The 16,346-nt window shown below is 43.2% G+C and overlaps 2 protein-coding genes across 2 annotated transcripts; both read right to left on the bottom strand.

The window, feature by feature from the left end:
- Positions 1-4,978: 4,978 nt before the first annotated feature.
- On the bottom strand, positions 4,979-6,819 carry twist1a (twist family bHLH transcription factor 1a). Its single transcript, XM_031853990.1, has 2 exons — positions 5,904-6,819; positions 4,979-5,465 (listed from the first exon to the last, which is right to left on the bottom strand). The coding sequence occupies exon 1, from the start codon at positions 6,474-6,476 to the stop codon at positions 5,931-5,933; it is 546 nt and encodes a 181-aa protein (XP_031709850.1). The 5' UTR covers positions 6,477-6,819; the 3' UTR covers positions 4,979-5,465; positions 5,904-5,930.
- A 1,335-nt stretch (positions 6,820-8,154) lies between these two features.
- On the bottom strand, positions 8,155-8,942 carry LOC116387280 (fer3-like protein). Its single transcript, XM_031854231.1, has one exon. It carries the CDS (start codon positions 8,940-8,942, stop codon positions 8,493-8,495), a length of 450 nt encoding a protein of 149 aa, XP_031710091.1. The 3' UTR covers positions 8,155-8,492.
- Positions 8,943-16,346: the final 7,404 nt, after the last annotated feature.

The following is a 16,346-nucleotide window of genomic DNA, read 5'->3' as shown; positions in this document are numbered from 1 at the left end:
TGTGTGTGTGTGTGTGTGTGTGTGTGTGTGTGTATGAGAGAGACTTTGGAAATTGGCACTAACCATCACCAAGCAGCCAGGGGAAGAGAGTTATGAGCCATTTAGGCCTGTTTTACAGGACCAGAAAAAAAACAAGCTAATGGTTAATGTGACACCAAACGCCAGTCTTATAAAATCACACAACCAACACCTTCTGAGAGAGAAGAAAGGGAGAAACAGGCAGAAAAAAACAATCAGAAGAGCAATTACAATGTTATAATTTTAAACTTTTTGCCAAGTAAAGAAAAACACACACACACTGATTCGGAGGCTTTAAAAATGCAAGCCAGCGATAATCACAGCATCAGCAAGACTTTGTTTTCTTACAGTCCCGGCATCTTTCTTTTCGTCTCGGCTTGGTTTTCCTCCAAGAACACTTACACATTCTGGCGCTGCACACACACACTTTTGGCAAACGGCACTGAGTAAATAATGAGGCATGATGAGTGTTTTTGTATTTGTGTGTGGAGGTAAACAAAAAGGGTAAAAGGAGAGGGAGTTTGAAGAAGAGGAGGAAATGAGAGAGGGGAGATATTAAACAAAGTAAAGGAGATTATAGGATAGATAAGAGGAGAAGGTACGATGAAGAGGGAGATTTGGGATGATGGAAAGACAGAACCAAGACAGACCACCTCAAAGTCCTGAGAGAAATACTGAAGACGGAGAAATAAAGAAGGTGGCGAAAGAAAGAGAGAGACCACCCCACAGTAAACACCAGAGGGAAGGCTGAAGATTTCAACGATTTCAGCTCCCCTTAGACCAACACTAAGACTGGAGTCGCTTTTACTGCCAAATCATCCCTAACTTTACCCTTCTATGCGTGTGTGTGTGTGTGTGTGTGTGTGTGTGTGTGTGTGCACATACTCGCTCATGACTACGGCTCTACTCTGGTTATTGCTTTCAACAGGGAAAAACTCAAACTTTATATAATCCAGGATGATGCAACACTGAGTGTGTGTGTGTGTGTGTGTGTTTGGGCAGAGTCAGGACAATTCTCTCTACTATTAACACAACAAGGAAACATACATTTCCCGACTGACAGCCACACTCCCATCATTGTGAATGGACCTGTGTTCAGTCAAACAATGGCCTCTCTCTCCAGAAAAAACACACAGTGTGTTGTGCGTGACCTCAGCCTTTTCCACACTGATAGTCCATAGACGTATGCATGATAAGAGACCACTGTGGCTTTATAAGGTAAACATGGAGAAAACCTACTCAATCTCCATTAACAGACCCCGTAAAGTTCCCCATTTAAAGCCAGAATTAGAAAACTCCAAATCCAATAAAGGAACTTTGTATAAGGCGAGGTTAATTAAGTTAGGAGAAAGAGCTGATCTGTTTGAATGAGCCGTGCTGGTCTTTGATAAAGCGCGTATGTTTATGTTCGTAAAACGGGGTCACTGTGATATTGTCTGGTATGTGGAGAGTTATAAGAGGCTTGCGCTTAACTCAATCTGCAAGATAAACAACCTCGGGCAGGAGCGCTGAGAGGATTCATATAAGTTTGGTCCCTCCTTCCTGCCCCCTTTTCTTGAGCTGCTTCCTCTTTTTCTCGCTTGTACGTTCATTTTGAGATGCCGCCGCCATGTTTCTCCCCACCCGTGTTCTCCACCGTCTCTCTGTACTCTTCTGTCCATCCATCTGAGAGGTATTAGTGAACTGAGTGGATGCTTTGTCGACGTGAATGTGGTGGCTCGTGGTCCAGCTGGGGGTCCCTGTAGTCTGGGGACGGGGTCAGTTAGAGAGGTCACAGGTCAGGAGTGATACGTGCAGTTGGCACCGACCTCAGGGAATGTGTGAGCGCTCATTATGTTACTGCGCTGCTTTGCCCTCACTTCCTATCTGTCACTCCTCTGTCACTCTATTCCTTCCTGCTTGCTTGCTTTCGCATAGCTCTCTGAAAAATGCTCCCCTTATTATTTCACTGCAAATTATTAACTAAGGAGGCTGTGTGCCATTAAAGGGATACTCCAGTGATTTCCATTTCCATTTGTTTATTTTATTTATTGTATTTCATAACAAAATTGTGCTTTGGCGACACATATCAAATGTCATGCCAATAAAGTCTGTTGAATTAAATCGAGTGTTTACACTAGATTTTAAAACGTATCCAACTGATAAACCCAGCCCAGTGTTGCCAACTCTTTTCAAATGAAAGTAGCTGCACTAGATCCAAAAGTTGCTAAATCTAGCGAGAAAGTTGCCAACTTGGCAACACCAACAGTCGTCCCTTTCAGTCCTCCATCCAAGACCACTCCGACAAAATTATTATTATTAACATAAACATAATAAGCAATGAACATTGATACTTTTGCTTGTGAAAGACTCTGGTGAAGAGCAATGAGTGCAAGGGCAGAATAGATGCAGGAAGACAGGCAGGTAGTCCGTCCAATCATGCCATTTGGGCCAAATGGCATGATTGGACAGGCTTTTTACAGTCCTGCGACAGCCGCAGATACCATGCTTTTCTTCTTTTTCTGACAAAGCATTCTTCTTATTGATTGCTGTCAGGAAGTAATGAGTATTTCAACAAAATATTGTTTTGAAGAAGATTACCAACCATGCCTTTGACCAAGACATTTTGGACTCATCAACCAAACCAAACTTGTTACTTGTTTCTATACAGCATCACATCAAACTTATTAGATGCCACCTGTCAACTAAAAGACAGAAAAGGCTGGAAAAAGGGAGAATTAAATATTTAAGATCTCACATGCTCACAATTGCTGCTATATAGTGGAGATGGGGGTTGCAGTGAAATACAAAGCAGTATTTCAGAGAATGTCCTCAAGTATGATTGTCTTGATTTGCGATACATTTACACCGTAAAACACACACACACACACACACACACACACACACACACACACACACACAAACTAACTGCTTCAGGTTGACATGAAACAGATAATTAGCACTAATGGAAACCAGGCTTGCAAATCTAGTCTCTCTCTCTCTCCTCTTGTGTGTGTGTGTGTGTGTGTGTCTCAGTCCAGCTTTTTGTGTTGTTGAGGTGTAATGTTAACCAGCTCTTGTTACCCTGTAAAGGTGGAACTGCAGAGAAAAATGGAAATGAGGGAGACATCAAGCTGAAATAGGTCAAATGAGAGGTAAGACAGGAGGGCCTCTGCTAGTTTAAACGAGCAAACAAACAACATGATGAACCAACTGTCTATATGTAGAGGAGTGAAGAACCCATCCTTACAAAGATTTACAGCTCCTGGTTTTACTAAAATACACACAGCCTGCACCTTTGACTCTTAGATCAGTGTAAAGACTGCAAGCCCATAGCAAGGCGATATAAACTGTGATTAATGAGCGGGAGAGAGAGAGAGTGTGTCAGTCATCAAAGAGTTTATCATAGCACACTTACGTATAACCAGAGAGCCAGATGCCTTCACACTGATAACAAGCGGTCATCCCATTACCTTAAACATCAAAGTGGGGCAGGAGCTGAGTCGCTCTTCCCCCTCTCTCTCTCTGTGGAATGTATTTCCCTGTTTGGTAGGCGTGAGAAATCTCCATCGGTGTGTGTATAACATATATATGTGTGTGTGTGTGTTTGTGTGAGTGTGTGCTTCGGAGCCTCAGAGGTGACATTCCACTGTGTCAGAGCAACAGCCTCAAGTTTAAGATAACACAGCCACGGTGATCTAAGGGTGGGAATCGATTCCCCCCGATGGCAGGCGAGGACCTCGGGTCAGAGCTGATGGCTTTACCTTCCGCACGCAACCCGTGAAGCAAAAACACAGTAATGCTCCCATAATCATCGCTCAACAACCCTATGGAGAGATATGGAACGCACTATGAGGTGTTTCTCAGTATCTTTCATCTATGACAATTCCAAGTGCTCCTGTAATAGCCTATTCCTGTAGGAACTGTGTCGTCTTTAAGCATTTATCGCAGGACATTTACGGGAAGGAAACTTTTGTCAAGTAAAGGCAATGGGGCCCCATCTAGTCTTGTTCTAGTCCTACATTCCCTGAATAATGATCTATTTTAGTCCAGAAAATGCATTGATATTTGCATTTATACATTTTATAGAGATGTTTTTGGCAGGAAGGGTGCAAATGCTCAATTAGTGATTACGCTTTTGTTGAAATCAGAAGAAGACTTATTTTCTGCAGATTGATAGGTTTGGTTCATGAGCCTGTCTTTAAGAGAGGAGTGATTAATGATTGACTGTACCTATGAAATCCTTATATTTGCTCAGTTTCTGGGGGTAGTTTTTATGCATATTGTTTCAGGGCGACAAGTCTTTTGATGGCACAACCTGAACGCATCATCATTTCAATTCAACAATTTGAAATATTTAGGAAAGATTTAATATCAAAAGACAGTTTGGAGTTTAAAACTATACATTTTAAGATGATTTTGTTTTCCCATTTGTCTTTGTTGTTTTAATCATGGTGTTCATAGGTTAATAACTACTTATTTTTCATCAGTTATGTAACCACACAGGCTATTCAGTTTGCGTTATGACCCACATCCACCCCGTATATCTGTTAGAGCTCTTGGGGTAGCTGCTGTAGCACCTGCAGGAGACTCCCATGCTGACCTGTGGCTTGGAGGACATCTGGGAATATCATGCATGCCTCCCACAGCTCTACATTCACGCTGTTCAAACAGACCACCGGCTAATTATGGCTTCCCCAGATCCCTGAGCTGAAGAAATCACTACAGACTAAACCCCGGGTATGAGGTGTTTACTTTTGCCCCCTCCACTGCATGGTTTAGTAGTTAGATTCAGCAACAAACAATGAAAATAAACTCGGCTCAAAGTACTGAGACTATGGGATATGAGTTTGTTGCCAAAAAAGTGAGGTATTTAAAAAAAAATTGTGTCAAATAACCACCCTTGTTTTATTAGTTTGTGAGTCAGCCTCTTGTTATAGAGCTGCAATTGAAGCCTATAATGAATATCTAGACAATTGAGAGGTAAGAATGATACTTTCATATCTTTTATTCAAGATATTACCAAATATTTACAACACTCAAAAAGTGCAGACTCCTGATCCATTCAGCATTCTGTAATATCCCAAAAATAAATAACTTTTATTTGAGTGGGGAGAAGGAAATTCGAGTCTGTGTAGAAAAATAAATACGAAATACTTCATTTGCTGTGAAACATTGTCACAGGATGTCACAATGTGGAATGAATTGTCATTTTTCTCTCATGTTTCAAAACAGAGCAGTTCCTCAGAGCTCATTTAGTTTTTACAACATTCATAGTCGCAGTGGTCTTTCTTTCTTCATATCCGTCCTGTCTGTCCTAAGTGCTCCCCTGCAAACATTACAGTCCTTGCAACGGGAAATATGAAAAGGCTGCTCTCCTCTGAGGCCTGAAGCACAGTCGCTGGCTCTTCAGTTGTGTTAAGCCTGTTTCAGTCCATCTGATCCACTGGTTCTTCAGGCTGGATGATCTGTGAAAGAAATATAAATCTGATTAAGAAAAAAAAAATTACAATGATGTAATCTGGTTGTGACCTATGAGGTAGCCATAAGCAATGCAAACATCTCTATATGTATTCAGAAAAAAATGCATATTTCCTACTTTGTAAGCAGCAGTTTAAGTTTAAGGTAGCTGGTGAAATGTTGTGGCTGTCTTACAAATCATGTGGCAAATATTTTTATTTTTATTTTTTTATATTTGTATTCAGTCTGGAGCGACCCACACCCCTTTCATTACGAAATGAAACAGACTTAATTACTTTTAGGAGTGGTTTATGCCATACAAATATTGCAGCTAAAGTATATTGGAACATTACAACTACTTTTCATCCGGGTGGTTGTGCGTAAAATGTGCATTTTGGCACAGCTCGTCTCCCTGCAGGATGTATAGTGAAAGTCACTCATCTTACCTTTCTGTACCATCCACAGCAGCCCTGTTAGTGGGTAGTTGTAGACAAGGACCACGAGCCCCCCATTCTCCAGACCGAGAACGCGTAGCTCAGGCGCTCGTTCGCCACGTAGCTGCAGCTGGTCCCCCGCGCGTCCAGCTCATCGCTCTGCAGAACTTGGCACAGGAAGTCGATGTACCGGGCCGCCAGCTTCAGCGTCTGGATCTTGCTGAGTTTGTCCGACGGGAGGGTGGGAATGATCTTACGTAACGACGTGAATGCCTCGTTGAGGGACTGCGTCCGTTGCCGCTCGCGGACGTTGGCCATCACGCGCTGTGTCTGTAGGTCATCGAAGGAGGGCGCGGGGCTGCTGCTGGCTTCGCTGTCGCCGCTCCCTGCGCTGCCGCCTCCGCCCTCGCAGCTCTTTCTGCATTTCTTCGTCCCGGGGCTCGGACTCTCAATGTCTCCCTCCTCTTCGTCCGCGCGCCTCCGTGTCACCCGCCGCTTCCTCGCGCCCCTCCGCGGCAGCTGACGGTCGGTCTCCTCCTCGCTGTTCCCTGCACTGTCCATTGGGGAGGAGTCTTCTTCCCGCATAGTCTTCCAAACCGTTTCTATAGTCTGTAGGAGCGTAATAACTCCTGACCCAAATTCAACGAACTGGATACATCAGCAAACACGACAGGTAATACGAAGTGTGGCCTGTAAAGGGGTGTGGGCGCCACGGAGAGGGAGAGGTGTCTGCAAGACTGGGACGACCGGGGCTCTTATAGCGGGTATAGCGGGCAGGAGGATTTTGGGGAGCGCTGTGATTGGGTGAGGAGGGGTGTAACACAATACTGCAGGGGAAGGAGAGTTCTAGCTATAATATCAAAAATTGTGTTAAGGCTGCTTTACGCCAGATTGCGTAAGGGAAAGTGTACAGAGGCGGTATAATTGAATCACAGGTGTAGATTTGTGCAAGAACAGGAACTGTTTTTTTTCCCCCCAAAATGAATAATGCTGTTTCTTATTCTTTGATGTATTGTAAATCAAACAAATCAACTCTCTGTTCAATGTCTATAAAAAAATGTTTGACAATAGGGCTAATTTTTGCCATTTTCCAACTTATTTGTAACAGAAATCCCCCACAAGCCTGCTGTGTGTTGTACAGGTCTAGACACTGGGAGCAGTGGTGGCGGTGAAAGATATCAAACCTACTGAAACACAGGAGGTTGTCACAGCAGGAGGTCTCTGCTCGTATAAGCAGAGGGAGGTGTTTATTTTCCCGTCAGCGGCCCCGCGTTGAGGTATGCGCTTAAATGGGTCTGACTCCCGCAGGGATCTGGACACCGCGGCTCAGGTTTAAAAGACGGGCCGTCCCAGGTTGCTCTCAGGGCGGATCCTTGCTCACAGCGGGGTCGCTGAAGGCGGTGTACGGCTGGAGCGCAATGCAAACACTGGAGGTGATAAAGATGGACTAGGTAGAGAGAGGGAGAGGGAGAGGCAGGGAGAGAGAGAGAGAGAGAGAGAGAGAGATACTCGCACACAGAGTCTAAACACGCACAAATGACCACCCAGCTCTGGGGTTTACCACGAAACAATATCAAAATCCAGCAGGGATTCCTCTACATGTGGCTGAAACTAGATATGGCAACTTTTGGAGGTGGTCTGTGGTGTGCATTTTCTAAAGGGAGGCCTCGCCTCTGTTAGGCGGTTGACACACGAGGAGGTCCGCAGCAGTGGCGGTCTGGTCCCTTAACCTCCACCAGTGCCTTTCGGGCCTGGATTTCCCTGAACAGACTCAATTAACACCTCAGTGCTAAAGATAACATCCAGCGTCACGCAGTGAGCTTTGGGTTTGCCATTCAAATCCGCCGAATCTTTACTCATTTGCACGTGACACGGTTGATAAAGGCTTTAAAGGGCCAATGCAAATTTCAGATTTGTTCTCACTTTCTTTTGAGGTAAAGCTGCACTCAATCACACCTGATCGACGTTTGACATCAGGCCAGGTGAGACTATGCCGCTCTCCAAGGTGCTGAAATAACACCTGGAGCTTCAGTCTTGCATAGAAATCTATATATGTACATATAGCATATCCTCTAGAAAGTTATATTAAACGTTACTGTTTTAAATATTTACACTTTTCACATATTTTAATGCAGCCATTTAATACAAAAAGAGATTTGGGGTCATAAAACTGTCAGGGCATTGACTGAGCATGATCGTATGATCCTATAGTGTCCTGTAGTTCAAATTAAATGTAGAGCAAAGAACACATTATTGTAGTAGATTTATTTTAAGGCACAACATATATTAAGTCAAATATTTAGAGGAGGTGCTCTCGGCTTGTTTAGGTGACGTCTAATAATGTATGTCGTTGGCAAAATAATATTCTGATGTAATTGCTTTACTTTTCTGTGTGATAGGAATATTTGAAAACGTTGTCAAGAAAACGTCTGTATAGTTTCAAATATGTGTTGGTTTTCTTGATTTCAGAAATTGACCCACATCACAGTTTGGGTAAAGATGACATGAATGTAAATTTTGAACAGTTCATCAGTTCGAACAGGTGATTAATAAACGCAATACAATCTCCAAGGAATAAAGTTCACATTGGACTAATCTGACTCAGGTGTTCTCCAGCAGGTCCGTCATGAAGGAGATGTAGACGATGGCCAGACGGAGAGTGTCGATACGGGACAGTCTCTTCTCGTAGGCGAATGTAGGAACTTTCCTCCTCAGTTCATCAAACGCCTCGTTCAGGCTAAACATCCGCTTCCTTTCCCGCACATTGGCCGCCTGCCGCTGGACCACGGAGATGATCCTCCTCCGTTTGGACTTGCTGTGATGCCCGTGCGCTCCGCGGCTGTAGTACTTCGGCGCGCCCATGACGGCACAGATATCCACAGTGCGCACGTCGTTTTCCAAGTCGCTCCAGGGCGAATCGCTCAGCCGCGGGCTGGATGAGTCATTATCCACCTGCTGTTTAGCTCCCAAAGTGCACTTTTGCGGAAACTCCATCAGGTTCATGTCGTTGACAAAATCTATTAACGTGGAGTCGACTAAGCGGTCTTGCATCTCCACATTCAGTCACATACAGCAGTCTCACAGAGAATAAGACACTTTTATAGCCTGTCTGCTATTCTGTCAAGCGCAAAAGTGACGCCAATCAAAGCTTTCAGGTCTGGCTGAACTCATTCAGCAGACGGAGAAACCAAAACAGAGAAGCATCTCAACAAGTCCAAATGTCTCCAAATCCGGTCAGAGCACTACAGGGTGAGATCCTATTTGGCTCAAGTCCAAGGACCTTTCCTGCTGTTTTAATAAGTCGCCTATGCCTCCTCACAGCGCGATATCTTTCATGTCCCCTCTACCTCTAAATCGAGTCCATTTCTAACTTTAGTCGGCCAGTGAGTGAGGGTGAATCCAAGGAGAGAGGCTTAAAAAGGCCAAGAGGAAGCCGGAGGACCCTGCCAATTGATGCGCTGTCCTCCTGGAGGCCCTTAATGAGCTTCTGAAGAACGGAGGCTCTTGACAGAGGGTCATACAGTCTTGTTTGCACTCTCCCCTCTGCTTCAGAGGCTAAATAATGACACTTTTATCACTTAAACAGGCCGGGAGAGGACCAAATAGAACATTCCCTAACAGTCACTATACACCACGTGCTATTCTGTTGCAAATTAAAGCAAATAACTGTCCGTTTCCATGGCAGGACAGAGTCCACACTGCAGGGACTGCTGAGAGAGCCACTGGTGTAACTGTGCGCTTTATACCTCTGGTGTAACTGCTCGGACACTATAACGAGCTTTGCATTACAGAGACCAAACTTGTTATTGTTGCTGATGATGACAGTGGAAGATGTTGAGTCTGATCATTTAAATCTGACTTGAATACTATGTTCCTTCAGGTTAAAGCTCAGTCACCCATTTCCATTGTTCACACTTCTCTGAAAACCAATAATGACAAAAATTGATACACAGTTCCCCAGAACTTCACATGCTTCATTTGTGCAGTATACAGCACATTTTTGCAGTTCTTTCAGTTTGTCCCTATGTGGGGAGGACACCAACTCAAATTTAATTTCATCATACTTAGTAAATTAGGTAGTTTGACTACGAACACAAACTCTGATTTACCTAATAATTGAATAAGCAGCGAGAAAGGTCACATTTCATACATAAACTGGATCTGTCCAGAACAAAAACAGTCTACAGACTTTTCGTCTCTTGGGGTTAAATAAGTTACTCAAGGGCAACTCAAGTGGTTTAAGGAGGAGAGACTGTGCTGTTCTAACAGTTTCTGAATTCAGCTTTTGTAGTGCTGGTGGTTTTAAAGCCCACTCATGATGATGGATTGTTCCAGAGGCATTGGGAAATCCTCACTTTTAGCTTCACAGAACTGAGTAACTGACTAAGTAACTGATCATATTAATACTGTCAAAATGAACTGATCTGTATGTTTATGATCAATTAACTGTGTTCATACACTGTGCACAGCTACGAAAGTAATGCACTATCATTTTCATACATCTCACAATTCATATGTAATCCACGTCATTGTGCAGCCAGGACAGGCGATATAGTATAATGGCAATATTATTTATATATTAACTCAAACTGCTTTATATTTAAAGTCAAACTATAACAATATTGGATAGCCATAATCATAAGAACATAGGTAGCAAAAACAACATAAATATATACATACATCCAACCACACAGCAACACACGCGCGCGCGCGCGCGCGCACACACACACACACACACACACACACACACACACACACAAATTAGGTCTGGGAGAATAGGAAAGGCTGCTTTTGAAAGTGGACACAGTTGTGGTGGACCTCCACTCATTAGTCAGCTCATTCCAGAGAGCAGGACCACAGTATCTGAAGACACCCTCACCAGACCTGGACCACCAGACTTTCATGTGACCGTGTGAAACCAGATGTCAATGTTGACTTATTTGCCGTGCAACTTCCGTACTTAAAAAACAAAAACCGGTAGTTATTTTAACCCAAATCCTGATCTTATACTAAACCTTACCAAGTAGTTTTGTTGCCTAAACAGGTTTTGCACTGCAGAGCCTTGTGCAGGCGCACTCATCACTCGATTCTTTTCAAAATATATCATACGAACCGTTGTATGAGGGTACATGTGAATACTTCAGTGCAAGAATTTGTCATCATATATGAATACAACTATGTTACACTTTGTTGACAAGTATTCATTGACTAGTTTTGGATGCTACATTGCTATCATTGCACCAACACATGTGTTGGTGCTATCATTGCACCAACACATATCACACATATCGTGAGAGCACAAGTATGTGCCTTGTATACACACTCTCAACCTAAGCGTATCTTCTCCATCTCCCCGCGCTGCCTCCTCTTCCTCTCGCTCTCTGTTTTTTCCCGGCAGGCAGATAAACACGATGGGACATTCCGCCCGTTGTCATGGAAACGCTGAGAAAGCACAGCTGGGCGGGAGAATATGAGGTAATCTCACCCTGGGGCTGCTGGGTAAATATTGGTCTTAAATAAGGAGTAAAACCCCAAAAGAGGCACACAAACACACACACACAGAGACACACACACACCTACAGGGGTTTATCGTCAGAGTGGAAACACACAGGACAGACCTTCACTTAGAGACTCATAATGGCCCGTTTCCTGCTCTGCTCTGTTATTATTGGTTACACAGAGTGAAATTAATAATAGTTTGTGGGGTGACTAAATGTTTGTGGAGTAAACAGAAAAAGGTTTTGATAGCAACAACCTCAGTGTTAAACCAAAAATGTTGCCAAGATGTCTGGATGTGAAGTGGATTTTCTTCATCTTTGAACAAGACTTAATGTTGCGTCTCAAATTATATACTTTTGTAAAACTTGCTATTTTTTTCAGCTTCAGTGAACTGGACTAACTGATCATATTAATACTGTACAAATGAACTGATCCACGAGGATAAGTTCTCCTTTGGCTTGTCCCTTCTGGGAGGTCAGAGGTTATGGTCGGACCAAGAGCAATATATCTCTGGAGCATTGCAGAGATTTGCATTTCAACTGAAGTTGCCATTCACTCATGCTGGTTGACAGGTCACTGATATTGGCTACTAGTTGTTGCTTTGGTTGCCCGTTATGAAGTTAGACCGCTTTATTAACAATACTAATAGCAAGTTTTGGTGACACTTTTTTAATCCGCCATTAGTTTTTAAAGTGCATACGTGTGTTCACACTGACAAGTATGGCAAAATGCAGTGCACAACGAGTACCTGGATGGTGTACTCATGACGTTCTAAAACTTGAGTGTAGAACGCTGAACACCTCTCACCTTCAATGCTCGCTATCTTGGTGACGTAGCGAAAGGGTTGAGGAACTACCAAACCGGCAAGAAAATGGCAGAGATGGCTCCTCCTTGTAGAAATCAGGGGGCACACACAAGAAATCAAATGTAAAATCATGTTAATTACTATCAGTTTTAATACAATTGTCAAGTTAGCAAACAAGATGTCAGGTATTTTGGCGAGCAATAACCGCGGCCAAATATTGGTGGTAATGCTCTGTCCGATTGCAATATGCCAATTAAAAGAAGAAGCGATCAAATATTGCGATCGTCATTTTCCGTAAGTGCAAAACAGGCGTGTTTGATTTGAAACAACACTACTCCGTTTAAATTCACGGACTACTTTATCTTCTTAGGGGCCACGATGCTAGCGTGGCTGATAAATTCTGTGTATTTCTGGTCAAGACAGGTTATTATGTCATTGCTATATTTCAAATGCAAAGTAGCACTTCAGTCCATGAATTGTAAATGAATTATCTTACAGCACATTGCAGAAAGACAATCTTGACACTACATCACTATTGCATGTTGAGTCCATATATCATCTTAATACCACGGTAAAATCTAAGCACCGGTAGGCGGCTTGGGAAGAACGGCTGTTCGGAAACATGATTTCACTACTCTCACAGGATCACTGAGGCTGGAAAAAAAGTGTGGACTATTAGTATGCAAGTATTGTGTTTATCCCGCTGCTGGAGAAATTGTCATTTAATCGTTTTTTTTTGTTTTTTTTGAAATATAGAGATCACTGGAGAACAGTATGTGTTCAGTGTGCTGCTCCAGAGCAGCCAGAGTTGTTCTCACCATGTAAATCTGTCTTCCTCCTCTGGCTCCTTCCTCAGTGTGCTGTAAGAGCACTGCCAAATCTCTCCCACCGCCACTGTAAATCTGAAAGGAGACACTCCTCTCTCGTTCTCTTTCATTCTTTCTCTTTCTTTCTCCTTGACACTTTTCTCCCTCTTTTTTTTATCTCTTGTTTTCATATACATACAGAACAACATTGGCGTAAGAGTGGAGGAACAACTGGTGTGACAAACGCTAAGCAGAGGCAGATTAATGTAGTTGTACAGTAACTGCATATGCAGACTTATATTTGCACTGTAAGCCTGTGTACATTGGCAATGTCCTTTGTCAGGGTCTCGCCAATTAGGCAAATTTGTAGTTGACAATGTGAGAGGGAGGGAGTCAGTGGGAAGCAGAGGGAGTGAGGGGGATGAGTTTAACTCCTGACCCATCTTCCTCTCCTTCATTGTGTCACTGGGACTCTCTTGGCCTTTCTTTCCTTCTCTCTCCATACCCAGAAGCTGACTCATTGGTTCACTTGTCCCACCTTCCTCTAGGTCCCGCCCTCTGATTGGCTGGACACTTTAACCCTAACCCTTTAACAGCCAGTCACTGGGGCGTTTACACGGCCGGGTGGGCCTGCGAAAGGTAGGGTTCATGTGTGTGGAAGTCGGGTAAACCCCAATACCACATCATATATCTCCCTGCTCTCCCTTGCTCCCTCCCTCTCCCAATTCCTCCCCCCCCCCTTTCTCCAAAGCTTCACCTCCTACTCGCCAAACTGCTGCAAGCCCTCAGCCCCTCCTTTCCAAATTACCCTTGTTCTCTTAACGCAACCTCTTTGCTCTCCCTCTCCACTGCCACACTGAAAACCTCATTGCGCGGCTCCCCCACCCACCGTCACCCATGTCAGCACCTTGCCTCAGCTCTCACACCCCCTCCTCCCACTCCTGGAGTCTGAGTAATGTCTGTGTTTATTTTCTGAAAGAAGGTTACCCACTCTCTGCTGTGTATTTTCAGGGTGCCATGTTTCATTTGTTTTAACGCTCATATTTTGAACTCTGGTGTATGCCGAGAAGTCTGAAAGAACGAGGAGACTGACTAAGCTGACAACAGTATTTTGGTCACCTGTAAGTGGAGCTCCACTGTTTAAAGTCATGATTCAGTAGAATCAATTCAGTCTGGATTTCTTGGTGTTCGTACTCATCTGTACTGAGTGGATATCCAGCAAATGGAAATGTTTTTCTCTATCTGTGGATGGATCCAGGAGCCTGAAGGCAGATCAAAGCACATAAGCTGAATTACAATTTTACAGTTTCCCAAAACCTTGAGAAACACCTGTTGGAATCATATCATGTTTAAAAGCTTACTTCTCTCACAGCTTCAGAACGAAAGTGAACAACGAGCTACAGAGGAGCCATTTTAGATAATAGCAAGACTTAGGAAAACCCCACTCTGCTCATGTTCACACTGACATGTACAATTACTACAGCATAATGCAGATGATTATAGTTGATATTAGAGATAAAATATGCTTCATAGTTGCTTATGAGGAACCTGCCGCACAGCTTGATTATTTCCAATGCAGAACCTTTTACCTTAAAAGCCAACGGCTATAATTGAAAGCCTATACCCTTTACTCTTATTTTACCACCATGACAAAGTTGTTACTGCAACTGTGTTGTAGCCTTCCAACTCAGTTTCAACATAAAGAACTTCTTGAGCTCTCAAAGTCGCCTTCTGCGAGAGCTGCTCTCCAGCATGCATCTCTAAACTCATTGGAGGAGTCTTTCGTTTTATGCTAAACACATTTGTCACATGTAGTCTTTTGTAATTAGCGTTATCCTGCTAGCCAGAGTTGGCAGATGGTTCACTGATCAGGGGAGTTTCTTTCATCTTCACGTCAATGACTTTATAAGTGCTTTTCCAGCAATCAGCTCTAACGTACACTTCATAAGCAGCACTTTGGCCACCCAGGTTTTCCTCCCTCTCTCTCCTCTCTCTCTCTCTCTCTCTCTCTGTCTCTCTTTCCAATATGGACCTTTAGCTCTGCCGTTTGACAAATTTGTCATAAAATTAAAATAATAAAATATTTAGTCATGTCCTGGGTATTGTTATGTAAAGCTACATGACTAAATATGAGATCATTCTTTCCACACGCATACGTTTTTTCTCTCCCGCTTTTGGCTTATTTATTTTTCTGTGGTTTTGGGAGGTTGTGACTGAAAGTCTGATGATATGCTGTGTGTGTTCCTCTTCTTACCCCTCCCTTCATTACTCCCCTCCACATTTCTGCTCTCTTCTCGATTTATACTCAAAAGGGAGTGATGAAAAATACAATTTTTTTACATTAGCTTGTTGTTCCAAAGTAAATCTCTGTGTTGACTTTCACACTTATGTGCATGCTCTTATGATTTGGCCTCATTCTTTCAATATTAGCTTTGTCTCTGTGGATGATGTTACTATCATAATAGCTGCATACAGTTAAGATTAAAAATATTTTTCCCCCCTTTTGTCCTTTCCATATTTCCCTAGTGTTTTGGGTGTAGGAGTTACACTGTCTAGACATCTCTGAGCCTCCCATTAACTCCTGATTACAGTGAGCCCTATTAATCTCACTGGCCAGGGCAGTTGCACACACACACACGCACACACACACACACACACACAAATGGGCAGACAGAAAATAAGACAGAAAATCAAATAAACTGAAGATATGAGGACCATTATGAATTGCAATGTTATTTCTGTGTGAAAAAAAAACAGATTTTGTTACCCTGCTTCCAGTCATCATGCTGAACTAAGTTAATCGGCCGTAGCTTCGTATTCAAGGCACCAGTATGCTTCATCCGAACTGTTTGTCAAATGGTTAAAAAGCTACCTTTCATACGTCATAATTCGGGACGCTCTGCACAACAATTTCTGCAACTTTCCAAAACAGCAATCCTACATTCACACCCGAAACAGGTATCCAGCTGTGAGGAGGGGAGAAAGTCAGCAGGGTTTAAACTTCTCTCTCTGGTCGGCTCTCTTCATTCTTTACACAACTAGTTCTCTCACTTTTCACTTCCAGCTATACACACTTTTGATTTACGACATGGTGGGACGACAAACCTCTTCTCTTCTAGCATGAACCAACCCTAAAAAATATCGAACAATTGTTTTTACTTAAAAATGATGCAGTCTCGCAATTAAGGAAAGCTCAACGGAAGGGCAGTACCTGAAAATAAAATATTTTGTGTTTCCACCTCTGTCCAACTGGAGAATGCAAAACACACACACAAACACACACACACACACACACACACACACACACACACACACACACACACACACACACACACACACACACAC

The sequence above is a fragment of the Anarrhichthys ocellatus genome, unplaced genomic scaffold (assembly GCF_004355925.1).
Source record: "Anarrhichthys ocellatus isolate YVR2014 unplaced genomic scaffold, GSC_Weel_1.0 scaffold14, whole genome shotgun sequence".
Lineage (NCBI taxonomy): Eukaryota > Metazoa > Chordata > Actinopteri > Perciformes > Anarhichadidae > Anarrhichthys > Anarrhichthys ocellatus.
The sequence above is the reverse complement of the archived record's forward strand: the minus strand, read 5'-3'. Positions and strand labels throughout refer to the sequence as shown.